Genomic DNA, 22,448 nt, shown 5'->3' on the forward strand with positions numbered 1-22,448 from the left:
TTAATTAATATACAGTTTTAATTTTATACCGTGTTTACAGCGTTCACACAATGGTGTAATTATACTCGTACAACAGCGATTTTGTAGACAATGAGGTAAAAAAAATTCATTACGTAATCGCGAGTTTAGCTTCGCACGGGTGTGGTGGGTAGGTGTCTAGAAATATAATAACAATAATAATAAAACAATGTTTAACCACACTATCCCTTTGCATCAGTCAGACAACACTACCATAGGGCAGCAACAACAGCTACTGCGGCTACTTTTCGGGGTCGAAAACTTCGACCTGGCGGTGGATCAAACGTTGTTATTATTATTTTAATATACATAAAATTTAACTTTTCATTATACGTTTAATAATAATAATAAGCCGACTTGTGTGATATTGTTTTTTCTAAAATGGAGGTCACGCAGGGGATAAAAACGTTAGTCGTTATATATAAGCTACCCAGGGGCCCGGCCCGGCCCCGTATACTGTATATTACGGTAGCCAAAACCATCACCACAGTCACCACCACCACCATCATCATCTCCTCGCTACAACTGTTATTGTTATTTTTTTTTTTCGGAACTGTGAAACATATATAATATAGGTAGTATAACCGCAGTATCTTTAGAGGTGATTAAATTGCATGCCTCCATCAAGAAAATACGTGTAAAACAAATTATATTAAACCATGGCAACGCAATCGGTTGAAAAGCATCAAGTTTAATTCGATTATACGATAAACTGTATAAGCGCGTTTTGTCCGTAGGCCTTAGAATATTAAAAAAAATATATACATTATACGTAGCCGCTACACACGATTGTTGTTCTTTATAAAATTAGCACTTGATATGTTATCAGTGATGCACTCATAGAAAGATTTTTAACCTATAATTTAATTATGTAGAATAAAATCATAATAGAAAGTCAAATAATAACAGTGATAATACAATACTATAACTTAAGTGTATTTTAATATATATATATACTTCACGGATAGGAAAATCCCTAAAGTATTAAAAAAGTAAGTAACCGTAGAACATTAAATTTAACAAGAGAAAATATGCGTGTTCAGTATATTTATTCAAGAAAATAAAATACTTCACTAAGAAAAAGCCAATATATTTATATGGTAGGAATATGAATCGTATGTGCTACTAAGTTTTGAAATCAGATATGCATAAAGGGGTTGCTATCATTTTCCGTTGTACTCAAACTTTGATAATTATTATACTTGATTATGATAATATGTATATATATAGAACTAAACCTATTAATGTAAAAAAAAAAAAAAACGTTTTATTTTATTGACGTAAATTTTTCGGGGGGCGCGACCGAAGAAAAACATAATCTGAAATAAAATCTAAGAGCATTTAATACTATATATAGTATGCAAATGGTAATGTTTATTCGTGTTCACGGGAGTCGACACAATTTCGTACCTAATAAACATCTTATCGATTTCAATGATCAAGTGGGAACTAATTTTAAAAAAGCATACTTAATAACATCATTATTATAATGCAAACCATATCGAGGTCAAATATGGTTTCCGATGCTTTAAAACTTATGTAATGCGTATACATAGAAATCCTATTTCGATGATTATGTAAGTTTTATTCAAGACGTTATACATATAATACCATATATTCCAGCTAAAGGTTTTTTTTTTTTTTTTTTTTTTTTAATTTTCGATGCACTCTTATTTTTCACGTCTACAGCTCAAGCATTTGTGGAGAAGTGGGAGATAGGGAAGATCCGTGGTACAGCAGCAACGCGGTGTAACAATAATATACATAAACACACACACACACACACATGTATATATACACATACATACACACAACATACGAATTCGATTTTACGTTATATATTTTTAATGTTAATATTTTTCGAATCGATGAGCACACACGTTCGATGTGGTATTCGTAATCTAGGGGAAAACGCGAGCACGTACAACGTATGCGTATTATATACATATATAGGTATAATATAGTTTTATTGTCTGCGCGTTTCCATTGTATGATAACCACGTACAAGCCACCAACCGCAAGGGGACGAACAGGAGAAAACATCATCGGCATATGCATGTAATTTCGGTTAATTATGGAAAAACGGTTTTTGGAAAAGAGCGAAAACGAGGGGAGAGAGATCTAAATATGCCTCAGTGGCGTCATTGTCCGCTGTGTGTACAATGCACAATACCGAAACTGTATACATATAATATGGTGGGAGGAAAAAAGAAAATTCGCGTGTTAAAAAAAGTATATTCATTTATAAATGTATATATACAATACATATATATATATATTGTAGTCTTGGAATGGGAAATTAATAATTGGTTTTTATTTTTAACTTATTTATATTATAAACTCAGATTTGCAGAAAAATTACATTTTTAATGTTCGATTTTTTTTACAAAAAATATTATTAACAATTGAACTACAGTAAGCAGTATTGAAAAATGTAACAGATTTCAACTCGATTATTATGTATTAAAATAATGTTTGATTCAAATCACATGTTTGAAATAAAAATAAAAATAGTCAATTGCTGATGGAAATTCTATTATTAATGTTATTATATATATATAGAAGGATATGTGAACGAACTGAAAATAATAAAAATCTTGATTTATATTCATTTGATAAACTCTTCTCTTTTATGTTAATACATTATTTTTTTCCCGGCGTACATTATAATATTACGAAGTATTCGTTGAGACACGTCAGAATGTAATTAGCTAATGGGTTGTCATCTGAACAACGAATATTAAGAGACACGATAGAGATAATGATAATAATAATAATAATATTATGTACAACGTTATATTTACTGTGCTGTTTGCGGAGACATTTTCATCGTAAAAGATAAATGTTTCATAAAGATATTATTATACACGGTAGTGTTAATTATTTGCCCGATTGAACATTGTATAATATTATACACGTAAAACCTAAACCGCGTTAGGTTGTAGAAGTATACATTATAATATTTTATATGTTTAATTTATAATCATTGTACCGCCCCAAAAAGCAATATCTGTATAGTGAGAAGCGTAAAATATAATAAGAATCGATAATATTGGGTTTAAAACGACAACGATAAAACGTAAATATTTTTTTTTCATCAGAATATTATAATTATTTGAGGTTTGGATTAAAAAGTTTAATTAAAATTTAAATACGATCTCGAGTGTTTGGTTAAAAGTTTTAATTTTTCAAAAATATATATATATATATACCTAATACATTATTTTACTTAGTTTTTATGATATTCGGATAGTATGTAAATTATTTGTTGTGGTCTGGTATGATTCTTTCTTGATAACTATTTTAATTACTAACGCACTGTAACGATTATTAAAAAAAATTATGATCACATATTATAATTTATTGGTTTTTTGAAAAAAAAAAAAATAGTTTTGCCGTGAATACTTTTGCATCATATTATAACATCACTAAGATAGTAAGGATTTTATAAAATAATAAAAATCAAAACACTTAATCTGTCTTATTAGTTATTGGTTTATGATAACCAATTAAAATAAAAATATTAGGTCAATTAAAAATGAAACAAAAAAAAATAAAAAATTGATAATTATGTAACTACGATACTGCAGCATTTTGCAACAGAAAGAAAAATTCACTAACATTTTTCAATCAGCGAGAAAAAATTTAAAATGTGAAAATTTCACACTTAAAAAAAATTAAAAAAATATTGTGTAGTATGCCAGTATATATACACATCAAAACAAAAACGATTTTATATACGCTATATATAGGTACTAAACGGCAGAAGGAAGAAAAAGAATAGGTGTATAGTTTTATGCTATGCTTAATTACTACTGTGAGTTTGATTGAGACTAATCATCTCAACGTTAAAGTAGATAATAGTATTTACTGTGCAAAATCTACATACATCAAAAAGTGCAATCAAAACACAAAAGGTGCAAAACATCAAAAAAAAAAAATAAATAAAAAAAAAAAAATAGTGTATACATTTAAACATCAAAATATTCGCGCACTTACTTAGATTAATAAATATTTTTTTAACGAAATTTTATCCGTTAAAAACATGTTCAAATGTAGCATGAAATACACATAAAAAACAATATTTTTTTTTAGGAAAGGAAGTTATTATGAATGGTGATAAGGGAAGTGGGGGGTTGTGTTTATATTCAAGACTATACCATCTTTTATAACACGTTTTGTTGGCTCTCAGTCGTTGGTCAAAAATTAATTAAAAGCTCACAGTGGAAAAAAAGAAATAAGAATAATTTTTTTTGGCGGGAAAAGTTTAAGAATAAAAGCATTCGACCTCTGGCACCATTAATTAGTTTTCTAATTAGACCGGGAAATTAACCGTTTTGAAATTTCCACTTTTACTGTATAAGCTAAATATATACACCACCGCTGTGTGACTGTATATATGTGCTTTTTTCCGTTGTTGTTGTTCTCATTAAAACAACAATAAAAGACGGGTCTCCCATCCAAAAAAATAATAATGGTAATAATAAAAAACGCAAGTTTGTTCAAGCTGTTATTTGACCAAAAAAAAAAAAAAAAATAATAATAAAACAAAAAATAAACAAGTAAATAATGATAACGTCAATAGTTGTAATTGAAAAACCATTATCCTAATGGATTTCCGTCGTACACCTCCAAACGTGACAGTCCATCTAACCACCACCCATGCCCAACATATTATTTAATATATATAAATAGTGACTTCATGGCTGAGATATTATTATTTATCTTGCTACACGGAATTCACACTCAACAGGCACTCACATTATAATATTGTTATAATGACGGTCACCAGCTGCATTGACGTGACTACATATTATGACGATGGCCCACGGCGAATTATATGTAATAAGTATACAATTTTATACTATCAGGTTTTCGTACCGGTACGATATAATATTTAACAATAACAAAAATGCGTAATAGAAAAAAAAAACAAAAAGTCAATATTATTATTTATATGCTTTGCATAGACTATAATGACGGTATACTTCTTAAAACGAGACGAATCTTCACATATCGTATAATACACTCGTATTCGAATTCGGCCCTCACAACGATCACTTCCGGGGGGGAAAAAAAAGAGAGTTCCATAATTATTATAATTTATCCCTCAGGCCATGAACAACAACAACGGGAGAATAGCACAGTAAATTATAATAGTAATAAATTAATTTTTTAAAAAAAAGACATGGTTGAATTTTTTTTTTATTTTGGCGGGATAGTTTGTCAAACGTCATGTTACCTGTCTCTCCGGTGGTGGCCACGATGGGTGGCGACGGAGGCCCGTGACCGAACCCGTTGACGGCCGATATGGTGAATTCGTACTGGGTGTAAGGGCTCAACGGCCGTATCGTGTAGTACATGGTCACCACGCCACTAATGACGCCCGGCGACTGAGATGCCGATCTGGGTTTGTGCGATATCGTGTAATACTGTATGTCATCCGGGTTGGGATGCGACCAGCTCAGCTTGACCGATGTGGATGTCACGTCCGACACTTTGACGTCAATCGGCGGACTGGGTAGCGCTAAATACGAAAAAAATAATCTATGTTATGTGGGTCGTATTACGATTATATATTAATCCGTACATTACTATGTCGTAAAAAAGTGCGGCGGTCATTAATGGTCGACGGGACTGAAAATAACCTAACCTCCTGATGTTTGCCGAAATGTACAAAACTCTTATTTGGACACACCATAATAAGCGGCAGCATGTTAAAGAAGTTAACTACGGTGATTTGTGAACGTGATAGTACATTTCCAACGAATCAAGTCATCAAATTATTTCAATTTTTTTATTGTAATTTAATGAATATAGTAAATGCAGAAGATAAGACAAACGTTTCTTCTTCTAAATTTAAAACTAATTGATAGTATTATTATATTGGCGCAGTATTATGTATTTCTACGAATATTATATTTACTGTGGACATTTTCATTAGATCCCAACCGAATACAGATTTTCTGCGCGTATATTTGAAAAGATGGAATAGTGCAATCTCATGAAATAAAACCCTTCAACATATTTATATATATATATATATATATATATATATATATCATTTATAAAATCCTCGTGGGATAACCACCTGCAGTAAAAATATAATATGTATAATAATACAAATCAAAAAGTCTATTACCTTTAAAATCGGTTTTAAATCGGAAAGAACGACAAATAGAGTTTTGACAAAATTAACAGATAAGTATAATATATAATGTAGATTGTACGTAGTATACATAGTAAACACCCTGTTTTTCTGTAGTTAAATAAAGAAAGCAATAAACAAAAAAATAAAAAAATAAACAGGTAAGTGAACAAGAACAAAAGGACATTTTTGAAAATAAATACCTGCAGCGTTAAATATAGATTATAGTCTGGGTATACATAATGTATAAAAGCCAATAATAGTAGCATTAAAAAATAAAAATACGAACTTCAGAGAAACGATTAAATAAAATGTGATACGTGATGCTTTATAAAATAAAAGTAGTTTCAAATAATGAATCACCTATACAATTTATTGATGTAAAATTGTTTTAGAAAAAAAAATAAAAATCGAAGAATTGTATTCTTTTAAATGCACAAAATAAGATTTAGTAGAATTTGTTTTCATGTTTGACGTTGAAAAATTGAGTTTCTATGATACACAGTAGTATTTATTTTTTTATTCAAGAAAACTTGTTTTTGTTTTTTTTTATTATTTCTGTTCGTTATATCATGATAAAATGTCCATAATAATTTAAATTATCGTCATCAAAGTCATATCATATATTTATAATGTGTACTAAGCTGTTTTTGTTATAATCCAGTTTCCAAACTTGTAATAATGATTCAATACAATGAATTATATATAATATTTGAAAGCGAAATATCTATGTACACATACATCAATGTAATTTAATACGAATCGCAGCTAGTAGTTCAGTATGAAATGCGTTTGGCGACCGATATCTGAAGAACAAGAAAACGTCTATATTCAATATAGGTTGTGAGGCTTACTACCTTATGTATGCGATAGGAATTCGCACTAACTTAAATTACATTTAACCCTTAACGAGTTAAGTTCAACTATCTATCTAATAATCACTGTAGTAGGTAGGTACTTAAGGTAGATTATATATAATATAAGCAGGTACATATATGTATGTATAGTATGTATATTGTATATTATGGGTTTAATTAGTTTAATAAATCCTTAGCATATAGTTTTATCATTTGACGATCACTTCACTGATAAAATATACATAATATCGTAATAATTTTATTATAATGTATTTTGCATGGCAGAGGGAAAATGGATGCACGTTCAATTTACGTTAAAAGTTAACTTACTCAAGACTTTAATGAAAGTCGTCGCTTCAATCATGCCTAGAGACGAGGCCGCTATACACGTATAATTATCTGAAACCTCAACGTTGGTCAAGTTCAACACGTTTCGTCCCACAGGCAGTTTATCTTCAGGAGAGAGTTCTGTTGTCTTTCCTTTGCGCCATTTTACGTACGGCATCGGCGAACCGACGGCCACGCAGGGTATGCTGATGTTTTCACCAACTTTCACCTTCTCCATAGTTGGCGGAGGGATGGAAAACTGAGGCGGTACTCGGCGAACTGAAAATAATAAAACGGTTAACGGTATTATCGAGTTTGGAATTACAAAGTACTTTCACACGATCGTAATTGACATCGATTGGGAAACAAAATATCTATATAAATAAAAAATGTAAAGGAGCTTAAGTTAAAATTTTTTATTTTAGTACGGTTGTCATTTTGTCAAAAAGAATAAACCGACGGGAGAAAAGAATGTAAAATTATAATACACGCAACAGTAACGGATATCCTAATTGTTTAGGGAATACTGCTGTCAATAAATTATAAAGACGAAACTCTTTTCGATTACGAAAATAGCACTTAAGCGAATTACTAAACACGGGGACAATATGCTACTACAGAGGCGGAACGCTGTTGGACGACGCCGATGGCATAAGACAAAGTCAAGTATTCGACTTGAAATAACTTGATTATCGTAATTGGGTAGCATTTTTAATGTACTCGATGTATGAAGCACTGTCAAATTTGCTCTCAGCTAATTCAGCTCGTCTAAAATGCAGGAATTACACCCGGGTTGTTTAAGAAAGTTTTGAGCATTCTGTAAGAACGAAATTAATCTAAATGCTCTGTTGAACCAAACGATAACGTCATAATTTGATCAAATATTAAAGAATCATGAATATTCTTCAACTATCGTCTTCAAATAACTTATATAATGAGTTATAGTAAAATTATGTGTTTTTTCAAGTTATTTTATAGTATATAAAATAAATAAAAAAAACACTATAATATAGGGACGACTGATGACAACCTGAGGATGGTATCAAAGTTTCTGAGAAGAAGGTAGGGAATATTATTAAATTTACTTTTGTACAAAAATGTTCATACGAAGGTAAAAATATACGCGCTAAATATTTAAAAATTTATTTAGGTAATTTTTAGAAATTTTACATTCATAAATCATAAAAATAATAATGAAAAACTACAAATAGAAGATCATAATTTGAAAATTATAATACATTATAGTCTTTATGAATAGGATATTAAATTTAATTATTTTTATATTAATATTAAAAGCTAATAAATATTTAGCAGATATAAATTAGTAATAAATAAAGGAAATGTTATGAGCCGGTTGATAAAATGCACAAAAAAAAAAATAAAATCACATTTTGATAAATAACATCGTAATTAGATAACTTTTATTTTTTTATCTAAATCAGTGTGAACAAACGATTACCCTGAATAAGGTAAGATAATTTATATGGTTATAGATTAATTAATCAAATTGGTTTTAATGTATAGTTACATGATTTAACGTCGGTAGAGACAAGATGTATAAAAATATGAATAAATGTTATTTGAATGTTTATACAATTTTTGTATAGGAACTGCAGTAAATTTGTAAACCCACAATCTAAACATTTTAGTATCAAGCTCATTTGACTTTCACTTCAATTTAAACTTTTTACTTTCATAAACTAGTTAAAAAATATGTTATCGTCGAGGCTTAGAAAAATTAAACAATTTAAAATATAACCTTAATACCAATAATCAATATTATTATTATTATGACAAAAAAAATATCAAACGATTTTTTAAAACAAAATTTGAATATAATATAAACCAACAATCTTTATGTATAATGTACTATTGTTATTGTCGCTAATACTAATTAATGTTCATTTATCAAAAAGAAAATTAATACAGTTGAAAGCACCTTTTAAATTAAATTGTTAAAATGTAAGCAATGATTAAATTGTTATTCTAAAACAACTTATGGTAATAAATAATAATTATATATATAACTTAATTGTTTATTTTTTTAATCAAAAACTATAGGGTTTACAGATTTGTCTTCACAGAAATTATTTAGCTCGATGTTTATGTCACCAGTCAGATGGGTTCCAAAACGTAAGCTTTAATGATTCAAAAAGGTTAAAAGCTACATATGTTGTATCTTCTTCGATGAATACTATAGTGGAATGTTTTATAATTATTAATTTAAATCGACAGTGGAACGAAATATCTACCACGAATACAGTTTTGCTTAAAATTATTTATGCAAACCTCTGCTAGTTATAATGGATATTCATATTACTTTTATCGATAGTGTTATTATAATATAATATAATACGATTGTTGCCAATAACGACACTAAATTGCAAGCAATGTTCTGTGAAATTACAAGGTGTGTTATGGTGGTGTGTTCAGAGTGAAACGATTTGTTGCTTTAATATTCGAATGGTTGACGTTGCACAAAAATACATAAAAACATGAATACTAGATCTTTGGTCAAAACGACACGCGCAATACGGCATTGTACCCGTGTGGCGTGTGTATATAGTAATCAAAAAACACAAAATTTAGTTCTTTAATTACTATAACGTCATAACTTTTATACTAATCCAATTGCGAGTGCAATGGCCCTTTTCTGGGGTTTTGAAAATAATCCTTCGTCCGACCCAATGATGCGCCGTACGCATTTTCCGTTCTGTGTAAGTCATAGGTAGGTTTTCCTTATTACAGCGAGCATTAAGCACACATGGATAGTGGGGTTAAAAGGGTGGCAGGGCTTGTGGGAATTTGAAAACCGGAATGCAACCTCGGGCTGGGTTAATCGTCGTTATAATACCGTCTGGCTGGTCGGCAACGGAAAGTACACGAAAGGACCAATCATAAAAACGTAAAACGCCAGAGATTAACTAATGATAACACAGACTGAACAGGATTTACCAAGTCATTCAACACACAATTTTTTTTTATAAGCCTGGCCGAAATTATACACCACTGCAGTGGCAAACGATAAACTGAAAGCCGACTATTATATCGCGAGAATTCAGATGATGACCAAGAGATATTTTTGTGGTTGAATATAAAACCAAGTATTTAAATGTCGAGTTTAAGAAAACTGAATTTTAAAAATGCATGTATTAGAAAAATAAAGTTAATTATATTTTTTGATACATAAATGTAATTCAAATATTCAACAAAATCAGTCAGAAACAAACAAAAAAGCTATCGATAAATAGATATAAAAAGATGTTAACATCAGTAAATTTAAAATAAAAAATAAGTATTTGCAAAAAATGATAGTTTAACTACAATTAAAATGTTGATATATATATTATATATATATAGATTATTATGTTTATTACAATTTTAAGTAATCATGAAAATTAAAAAATATAAAAATAAAATTTTGGTTTCATAAAGTTTATTTAATAATTAAACAATATAAAAAAAAAATGTTTGATGTGAAAAATTTAATTTAGTTATTAAATAAAAAATTTAACGATAAATGTTCAATTCTATAACACTCAAATTTCCTCAAGAATTATGTTTCCATAGTTACAATATGACGTTTTCTAAAAAGTGGCACAAGACCACGCATTAGTGGGTTTCGTTTAATTGTTATAATTTATTCATACTCGTAAGTATACTAAATATAGGTAAATATTGCCTTAAGGTGTCCACACCATAAACAACGATAAATATTAGTGTGTACAGTATATGTACCAGCATATTATATGCATACACAAAACCGATAACTGTAGGAAAACAATAAGAATTTATTGTATTCTTAAAATTATTATTATTAATATCAGCTATAAGGTGGAAGATGAGGTAAAAATGAAACGCTCGAGAAGTATAAAAATGTGTTAACGGTTTTTATTATAGGCGTAAAATAATAGATAATTTTCATCGTGTTTTAAAAATATATAAAGGTATAAACCGTTTAACGATAAATTATGTTTAGCATATTAAATTTTTATTACGAAAATGTATGTATAACGTATACACTATACCCGTATATTATATTATATTTGTATTGTATTTTATAAAACATAAAAACTAAATCTTATGAAATACAATTATTATTTTATCACATTAATTTTTTTTTCCGAAAACATTCCATAAAATAATCGTAAATATATATTTATTATTTGCATATTATACCCAAAAAAAATTATATATCATATTATATCAACCTACAGCATATTATTAATACAAATATTTTTATTTTAACTATGGAATATTCAAAATATTCAATAGGTAGGTACCTAATTCATATTAAACAAAGCTAAATTACAACATAACTGATCTGAGTTAAACACGGTTACGAAATTATAGTAAATTAAGTAACTTTAAAATATATAGTCCGTAAACGTTATTTATTTAATGCAACACTTTTATTATTCTAAAAACGTTTGATTTCTGGAAATATTAATATTAATATTTGAAGTTATTTAAAACATTTTTCTAAAATAAATAAATTTTTTTAATAGCAACATCATTTATTTTTAATTTCTTATTCTAAAGCAAAGTAAATTTTAGAGTACTTAAAATGATAAAAATAGAATTTTGGATAGTTATGATTATATAAAGTTTGGATGAGTGGAGTAGAGTGATATAGGAATACCTCAAAAATATTGGTCTACTACTCAACGTTTGTCTCCGCTTATCTAAATATTAAATAGTTATAACTTATACAAATTTAATTAGGGTTTATAATGACTGGTTATGAGAGCGCGAAAACAGTTAAAATATGTAAGCATATAATATTATGTTAAATATTTAAAAAAATTATTCGAAATTCCGAAAAAAATGTCCATTGTGTAAAAACAATTTACTGACGAGTAAACAATACATAGATTTACAATAAGCTAAATCGATGTTTTATCGACGATAAGACAACATTTCATTATATTAGAATCAAATAGATTAAATGTTTATCATACTGTTTTTGACAAATTAATATTTAACTTCTTCGATGACAATAAATAGCTTTATCAAAAAATATTGTGTTTTATAATTAAAATTGAATACCTATGCTTAAAAAGTCTTTGAAAATCAATGAAATTGACTCCTTAAAATAGACGAAATACGCAAAATATGCATTTTTAATTTTAAACTTACCACTGTATAACTTGGATTTCCAGTTTGGTGCTATAAATCGAGTGTATATAGTACAATTAGCAACTGTTACAACTTCCGAGCCATTGTTATAACTAATAAACTAATGAATTCGAAATACTCTGAATAATATTCATCTTTGGAATATGAAATTAAAAATGGATGGTGTCATTCAAAAAAGCAAAAAACTGATAGCGATATAAAATAGTAAAACTACATATTTTTTTCCGTAAAATTCTGTAAAATAAATATTTTAAAAGCGTTTGGATTTCTGAAATAACGAGTGTTACGTGAAATTTACAACCCAGTTTATATTTAGAAGAAAAAATAGGATTAACAATTTTTTAATTAAATAGTTATTCATTTCACAAAACGTATACAAGAGATATTAAAAAAATATATTGGAAATATGCCATGTAAAAATTATATTATGGCTTAAAATGATTTAGTTATAAATGAATATGTCATAATTAGATACATATTATTTTACTGATATATTTGTCCCTTCACGGGAATCATTAAGCATCAACTATTTTGCATAACTATAAGCATTTTATATTTCATATCAAAGCTATTGATAGTAATAACCTATATAATTGATTAACACCACGTTGTAGTAGGAATATGATGTTCCATATAATTATAAAAACAAAATAAAACATAACGTAACAGAATTGTAAGAACTAACACAACTATGTGCAATTAATGTATTATATGTATATAATAACGAAGGGCTTCGAGGAGGTTTGTACAGGGTGGTGGCAGCGGTCTAGTGGTTTTTGAATTTAATTAATTAACACACACTCACACTCTAACACATACACATACGCATATTAATGGTTCGCGCATATATATACATATTATATGCGGAACTGCACTGTATCTTGTTGTAGAGCAGTCTCTATCCGGAATCATTTTTATTCGGAAACCATAAACTCGAGTATAGGGGAGGGACAATTATGAAATTCTGAATTCATATGCGTGTGAATAGGTGGTGGACGAAGTCGGTAGGTGGCGGCGAACCAGACGACATTATAAAACATATGTTGTCCACCTACCCCTTTGCAAAAGCACAGCGGCAGAGGTGACCCTTCTTCCCGGCAGTCCAAAGACCGGTGCCCAATTACGCTCTCGTTGGGCCATGCATTTAACCCAGACCACTTCCGGTGGACTTGCACAATCAGCAATGCCATTTTCCCGGGATGACGACCTTTATACCGGATGGTAGCGTTTTTGCTACCGTCTCTTTTGAATAATCTACAATAATGTACGACCCTTTTACAAACATTTTTTTTTTATTCGTTTTATGATTTGTGTCACAGACTCAGAGATTCGTTAGTAATAAAGAATTTTTATACAATTTTATTTATATTAACATATTATTAAGTATAGAGTTAAAAAAGTATATAATACACGTAGATAGTACTAACTATTAAATAAGTATATTATTGCTGATATAAAGCCATATATATTTTTATATAAAATATTTAACTTCGAATTTCTACTTGAGTAATTTCACGAGAGTTAAATTATTATGCCGTTCTTATAAATACATTTGTTAAGAAAATAATCACTTATTTTCTCGAATATATAATTAGAATAGAAATCAAATAGCCGTTACTCGTGATATATAAATATAATGATTTAAAATACGATTTCTATATTATATTATACAATAAGACCAACGTATTGCGTCAATCAGATGGAATAAATGCTATAATTATTTTTCAGAAAAAACTGCAGGCATTTTTAAATCCTTATTTAAATTGTCCGATATTTATTTAAGCCACCTGAATCGGCGGATTAAGCGGTAAACCGCTTATGGAATAAACAAACCCCAGGTCGAATATAATTAGAAAAACAGTTTCAAGGGGAGACGAAAAAAACTAACAAAAAATAAGAGATAAAAAATATTGCGGGTAATTATTTTAATTAGCAGACATTAACGATTATCGTGTAGACGAACTGTAACCCCTTCACACCTGAGTTTTTTAAATAACAACATAGAAACAGGTACTAATTTATTAATATATCTAATCAGGGTAGGTTTATACTGTACTGGTAAATGGTATAAATGTCCTAAGTCAAAAACGACTAGTTTTCAAAAAGAGAAAACAAAACTTTGAAAAAGCATTCAAAACAGCTGATAATTAGTTAAATTAATATTAAATAGAAACTTAGAATCGGGATTTTTAAGTGACTTAAGATACTTAATTGGATTTTTATTTTATATGGCTTACGTTATTAATATCATTCAATTTTAAAAAGGCATGTATTTAAAATGATAACTATATTTTATGTTATTTGAGCAAAATATATAACAAAAATAACTTATAAGTTATATCTGTTCAATAAAATTTCTTATTACTTTCAATTTAGTTTAGAGTTTTTTCTTTAAAAAAAAGGACAAGATCGACAAAATAGCTGTCCGTCATGCACTAGTGACGGTGGAAAATGGTTTTATACACTAATTTTCTAACCCTAATAATGCAATTAAATTTCTTTCGGTTGTTGAGTTTTAAAGGGGAAAATAAGAGACAGCAGAGAGAGAAAAAAGAAGAGGAAACTTTAAAGTTTATGCGGACGCGATATTCTAATTTGATTGCTAAGAAAAAAAAAATTGTAAAATATATAAAAAAGACTTGCTGCAGGTATAAAGTAAAGACTTTTCGACAACCTCAAGGGATGAGATGTTCCGTAGTAAACGTGTGTTACACTTTTACTTTTACTGTTCGATTTTTTTTTTTATGATAAAGCGTGATAAGGATAATAATAATAATAATAACAATAATAATAGTAATAATAATAATAACAATAATAATAATAAGTATTCATATAAATGAAGTAAAATACTTATAGAAATATGAAGGTATACATGTAAGATGTAAGGACATGTGCACATTTATTATTGAGACTAGTGCGTTTTATTGAACAGTTCACCGCGATGAAATGTATGATAAAAATGTATTCACCCGTAAAACGTGTTCGTGGTTAAGCAAATATAATAAACATACATATCGAAAGATGTATAGTATGTAAGTGGAACGCCAATTGTTTTTCAGTGGTACAACGTATAAAAATGAAAATGAAAACGAAATTGATTGTTGATCGAAATTTAGGAGGTTCGTTATAAGTTATTTGAAGAAAACCATTTGAGAAATTAAAGATTGCTAGTTAAAAACACGGTAACATTAAAAATCAAAAAAATAGAAAATAGAAAATAAGAATATCATGTGATATAAAATGATTTTATATTAAACATACTTTCTTTTTTGAAAACAGAAAAGAAGAGTATACTTGATGATTATGTCATGTATAGTGTGATATGACTGATCTCTTTAATTGTTATATTTCTTATAATGAATTTATATTATTGTATTAAAATAATATTTAAAATTTTAACAAAAATAAAATAATTTATACCTAATATTAAAATTGACAAACAATTCTATATCTAAATAATGTATTTATTTTGAATAATATCAATGTAATCACATAAATATACATACAAAAACTATAGGAAGATAATAAAATTATTATAACACGAAAAAAACAGTTATAATAATCTGACAAAAAATTAAGATTTTCGGAAAGTGTAGTATAATTATTCTTTTTTGTATAATATGTGTATATACATAAATTTAATATGAACAGTTGAATCTTGTATAACCAAATTATTTAAATAAAATGCTAAGTATGAAATAAAAAAAGCATGATGTACATAAAATAGTAGCGACTATTCGTGTAAAAATAAAAAGGCAAACAAAATTAAAATATTTTTTCAAAGAATAATAATCAGTGTATCATGTTTATTTAATGAATAATTTAAAGGAATATAATTAAATTTAAATTTATTCTATACTGAAATGTTCTCTATCATTATAAGCATGACCTATCAAAGATAATACATCTAAATATTGTTCTATAATAGTATGTTTAATGAACGCGGTATTAAATATTTTTGATTATTTTATATCAATGCCTATAATAATCATTTAGAAGACAGTAAATTTCTAAGTATTAAGGTATCTGATTTATTAATAACTATGTTGAAAAACTGGTAAATTACCCGAGTATATAACAACTTTAAAGAGTAGTGGATATGATTAGCATTGGGGTAAGCAAGCATTGTTTTAAATTTTTTTTAGATGATATTCGTAGCTTATATAAAATTATTGATTTATAGAGTGATCGCGTTGTTTTTCTTAAACGATTTTTTATAAACCTATTAAATCTCTGTTTAGATTTTAATATAACATAATGATTTTTAAATGCATTATACATGATATTCTTATACGGGTCAATTTCACTTTACATCCCAAAACAGTGTTTGCTGAAAAAAAAAAATATCGTAAAAACCCATAGTCTTAAACGCAAGCCTTCGTAGAAAAAATAAAACAGATTAAATAATATATACATACATATATATATACCTACATATCATAAAGTTTGTCCAATACAAAAACACACGTTATAAATCATAAAATTAATCAACTATTTTTTTCGCAAATCTTTAATGGTTTTTGATATAAACTTTTCCCTATGAGCAGTGAACAATTATTGAACTTTTTTATCGTTCTATAATGGTTGGAACTTGAAAGTTGTCTTAAATATTTTATAAGTGTTTAAGTGATCACTTGTAAAACATTTAAAAAGTTCTCCAGAAATAATGTACAACAAAATATTTTAACAACTTTGAATATATTTTTTTCAAATTGTGTAAAAATGTACCAATATTGTTTTTAACACGTATACTTCTAAAAAAATAACTTGACATTTAAATTACTTTATACTATATGCAAAAAGTTATCTACCTAATGATAAACATTTAAGAATTATGATAAAATGAAATATAAAACTGATGGATTTTGTTTAAATTTTAAATTCCTAATGAAAGAATATACACAAAAAGTATTACAATAGAATTACATTTTTATTTTTAATTCCATTTTCTGTATGCTACATACTTTAAGATTAAGAGGTAAAAAATCTTAGCAATTTATAGATAGAAAATTGTAACTAGATACAATTATAGATAAATTATATCTAGATACAATTTCTCAGATGAATTAATTTTTGTTGATAATTTCACACTAATTGTGAGGAAAAGTGTTTAACAGTTTACAGCATTTTTAAGCAAATTATTTTTAAATTCGATAAATTGATCAAAGTTTTAAAATCAAATGATTAGTAACAGATAATGCACAACTACAATAACACATATCTATATTATACGTTGAAATATTATTCAGACTGGATTTAATTTTTTTAATTTAATTTTAAAAGCATTTAATTATTTTAATAAAGATTTTTTAAGAAAAATAATCATCAATTACTATGTATTTGTAGTAAATGCAACTTCAAAATAACTGCAGCATGAATAATCTAAATATTTAATAACTATTTGAATACTATATTGTATGTATAAATGTTCATATTAATTGTATATTTTGTCCAAATAACTTTATTTTATTGATACGAATTTGACGATCTTTACGGAAATATTTTGGTTTATCGTAACAACGCAGAGGAAATTGAATGAAACATCCGACGGTTCACGCTTGCAACTACCCTCCCCTTCCACCATCTGACAGCGTCCTCACGTTAATGTTTCACAATTAACCTAATTAATTAACTGTAACCTTGCGAAGGGTATATCGTCCTGGGACATCATAAATTCGTTTGGTCCCGTTTACCTGGTACGTGTCCGTAGGTCGGAATCGTAAATTACATTTAATATAAAAGTTAAAAATAAAAAAAATGTGCACAGATCCCGCTGAATGAAAAAAGAAAAAGAAAAGCAAATGAATGGAAAATAATGCGATTTCAGTTTTCTAGTTTGTTCTTTGTTTTTACGCACAATTGGGTTTTTAGCAAAAAAAAAAAAAAAAATGAGTATAGATATAACATGGTACATATACGGCAAGCAGTCTGCTTGGTAGGTCGAACAAAATATAATGAAAAACATACACAAAAAAAGAAAATAATAATAACAGCAGAAAAGAAATTATAGCACTCACCTCTAACCCACAGTTGCATGGTCGTAGCATGTTGTGTGCCCACTGAGTTCTCAGCCACGCATTCGTATTTGCCCTGGTCCGTTTCTTGACTGTCACTGATCTGCAAAGCACCTGAAACACAAAAAATACACACGTACATTATTCATAGTAGTTGCAATATTTTTATTTTTTTCTCGTTACGACAATGGGGGTGGTTTGGGACGGATTCTAGTTCGAGGGAAAAAGGTAAAACCATTAGGGATAGAGGACATGATGTTTGATAAACGTTGAGGACTTGTGTAATATAATAATAATATCGGGGCAAAGAGGAGTGGCTTTCAAAATAATATACATACATATTATAATATATAGGATTTTACGATTTCCGGTCTCGTTTTTACTGCCCGACAGGCGCCCGTCGCTGTTTACCCCGCTGACTGTAACTATATATACACATAAAGCTATCGGAAAGCATCGGCCGTAGCAGGACCATATTTTCGATTATCGCGACCTCGACCCTCCCCCCATGACGTATATCTGTGTACCCTGTTCATCCACCTATGCAGCTGCCATCAACCGTCCATTTTGCCCACATCACGGAACGGACATCATCGGCGTTTATATGCGACGAAGTACGACCCTAAACGGTCGACGAGAATATAACGACCGACCCTTCAAATAATATTATAATAGTAATAGTCAACCGGACGTACGGTTTTCGTTGTCGGTCGATTCACTTATTGGACTAGGATTTCTCTCGATTATACCTATGGCATGGTTACTGTTTTTATGATTATAGCTATTATTACACGAATGCTGGTTTAAAAGCAGCATCGCAGAAAGTATGTAGACTTAAATAATTAAATTTTTGCCACGTTATGATTTACAAAGAAAAAAATTCTTGTTGACTTTGCAAACATTGTTTAATCAAGAGAAAATGGGTAATCCAGCGAAAAATATAACATTTAATATTATACCTACTATAATATTAGGTAAATGTAAATATTATGATAATACTTGTGTATTGAAGATGAAAAAATACAGGTATGCTACATTTGCCAATTGCTGTATTTTTACTACTGCTGTGGAAATAAAGATCATAGTTCAAAAATTTCTAATTTCATTCAATTTTCATTGGAATAAAATCGTGAAATAAAAATATAATATAAATTAGATAACTGTTAAAAAATGATTTATTTAAAAATCAGAATTAATTATCATCAACGGGCTTGAAAATATCGTTTACTATGTAATATTTTTTAACTGAAAATATGTCTTTAAATATTTTTAATTACTATATGAAATATATTTAATTCCTTACAGTAAAAATAAAAATTGTATACATTAGGTAAGGTATATCTATATCTTAAAAATTTGAATAAAAAAACACAATTATAATATTTATAGAATAAATATAAAGTCAAAATTAATATTAACTAGGTATTAAATAAATTTCCGGGTAATTACACTAAGTGCCAGATGATTTTAAGTGAAGTACTTATATACAATTTCAAATTATCGGGGCTCTTTTTTAAGGTAAATATTAACTTTATGGAAAACAAAATAGTTTATTGTGCATAAGTTAAAAGTATTTTCTCTTTGAGTATAGTTTTTTAGAATAATACTAATTGTATTAAATGTGCCAAATGGATAAAAATATGGATAATTTAAGATATTAAAGATATTTTAAACATTATTATTATAATGAAGTACATAATCAACAATATAATTGCTTTTTTAATACATATACGACTGCATTAATAATACGTAAAAATAGTCGAATTAAATAATATATATTTTTCTTTTATTAATTAAAGCTATATTCATGCATTTAAAAGAATTGATTTACAACATATTTCATCATGTTATTAATATTCATACATAATTAATAAGGTATAATAAACTTGAATTATTATTTTTTTTAAATAATACACTGAAATTAAATTTATAGTTAATGTTATAATTTATTTTTAATGAATTATAGTTATAAAAAAGAAAAATTACCATAATACAATGTTTAATTACCGATAAAAAGATGGTATTATGGCCATAATAATAATAGTTGAAGTTAAAGTTTGCACTCCAAGGAATTGTAGATCCCCACTTTATCAAGAATTGTTGGGAATACCGAAAACTGTCACTAAAATCAAACATTTTTTAATAGAACATATTATTATTGTCTACATAAAATACAATAATATACGCTTAAATATTATAAAAAGTCCCTATAACACTTTTAAATTATAACAAAATAATTAAAATCGTAATTCTTCATTAAAATATTGAATTTTTCCATATCATAAAATATTTGTTATTTTAAATATTTATAATAACAAATTATGAGAAATCTTGTATTTTCAGACGTTTTTGACAAAAAAAAATTGTTTTTATCGATTTTTATAAAAAAAAATTGTCAAACGTCTATAATTTTTAAAGAGTCAAAATATTTTTAAAATCATATGTGTAAATCAATTTAATATAGAAACATTTGCTGAACGTTAAATTAATTTACGGATATTTATATTTGACTTATAATAAAAATAATTTTGTTGAAAATCGTTTTGCATGAAAATTACCCTTTTTGCTAATTATTTATTATTATTATTATTATTTTTTTTTTTTTTTTGACGGTATTCATGATCTAAAATACAAAAAAAGTACTGACTTATTGTATAAATTGTATTTAATTTAAATTTTATTCTTATCACAATAGTTATTTGTTGAATTAAATTGTCATTTAGTACTTAAAATATAAATTATTGTTGGTTCATTATATTTTATTAGTATGTATTTTAATAAAAAATCATATGATTATAATGTGATCATCAGTTTTTATATTTTTAAACAACATTAATGTTTTTTTTTTTTTTTTTAATGAAAATAACGCCAAAAAAGCATGCATATTTAATTTAAATACTACTTTATTTAACGTTATTATAATATATAAGCTATAATAATGTATAATTTGTTCCCGTTATTTCTATAGGATTACCGTAAATTCACGTTGTGTTCTTAATAATATTCAATCCTGAGTTTCTGATATACTTTTAAAATAGATAACCTCCTTAAGGTTATTTATGTAATAATAATAATTAACTGAGAACAATAAATAAGCTCGATGTGTATAATAATCATATCATACAAATAAAAATCAGGGTTATGGATTAGTAAGAGAATCGAAGTGTTTAAGAAGATAAAACGTCAATAATAATTTTCATTTTTTCCTTCAAGTATTGTAAATAAATAACAAACGTACATTTAAAAAAAAAAAAAAATAATACACTGAACGGTAAAAATCTGGAACATTAATTCGTTGGGACGTATAAAATTGATAATATTAACGGTAAAGGCCTTGTCGTTTTGGAGTGTGTGTGACAGATTCAGGTACATATACACGTTTAATAATACACAATGCTCACGTTTCAGTGAACAATTGGTAAGTATTATCATATGGGCAACGTTCCATAAAATCAGTTTTAATATTTGTTTGAGAATTTAGTAAAAATACATAGTTATAATATGAATAAATATCTTTGCGAACTAATTAAATTGGATATTTATCGAAATAATTCAAAGTTTCCGTTTGTTGTAATTAAATTAAAATTTTGCACTAGAATTACATTTATCTGGAATCGTAACGTATGTTATAATTATTTCAAAATCAAAATTATTGATAAATTATAAAAATGTTGGTACATATGTTAATATAACAGACAAAAGCAAATAAAATCAATAAAAATTTGTTAACATCGAAAATTTATGACAGTGATCGTGTAAATCCATATGAAATCTGAATATCCGTACCAAAAAATTGAATGTTTATCATTTCATAGTAAACACAAATATTATTGAACTAACAAACAATAAATAATAACTATTATAACTGCAATAGCTAGAGCCAATTACCAAATATACTCTTGCGCGTACTTATTTTGCCTACTCGGAATGCCGTGCAATAATTAA

General features: G+C 27.4%; 1 protein-coding gene across 8 annotated transcripts in view; it reads right to left on the bottom strand.

Moving 5' to 3' along the window:
* The window catches only part of LOC112598096 (tyrosine-protein phosphatase Lar), a 158,633-nt gene that overhangs the window by 29,549 nt on the left and 106,636 nt on the right, over positions 1-22,448 (bottom strand). For all 8 annotated transcript variants that reach the window (XM_025344432.1, XM_025344439.1, XM_025344438.1 and 5 more), the window contains 3 exons: positions 18,507-18,617; positions 7,354-7,629; positions 5,261-5,545 (listed from right to left, as the gene is read on the bottom strand). In XM_025344432.1, coding sequence (XP_025200217.1) covers positions 5,261-5,545; positions 7,354-7,629; positions 18,507-18,617 — 672 coding nt within the window. The remainder of the gene's footprint in view (positions 1-5,260; positions 5,546-7,353; positions 7,630-18,506; positions 18,618-22,448) is intronic.

The sequence above is a fragment of the Melanaphis sacchari genome, unplaced genomic scaffold (genome assembly GCF_002803265.2).
Source record: "Melanaphis sacchari strain LSU unplaced genomic scaffold, SCAv2.0 Contig45_pilon_pilon, whole genome shotgun sequence".
In the NCBI taxonomy this organism is placed as follows: Eukaryota; Metazoa; Arthropoda; class Insecta; order Hemiptera; family Aphididae; genus Melanaphis; species Melanaphis sacchari.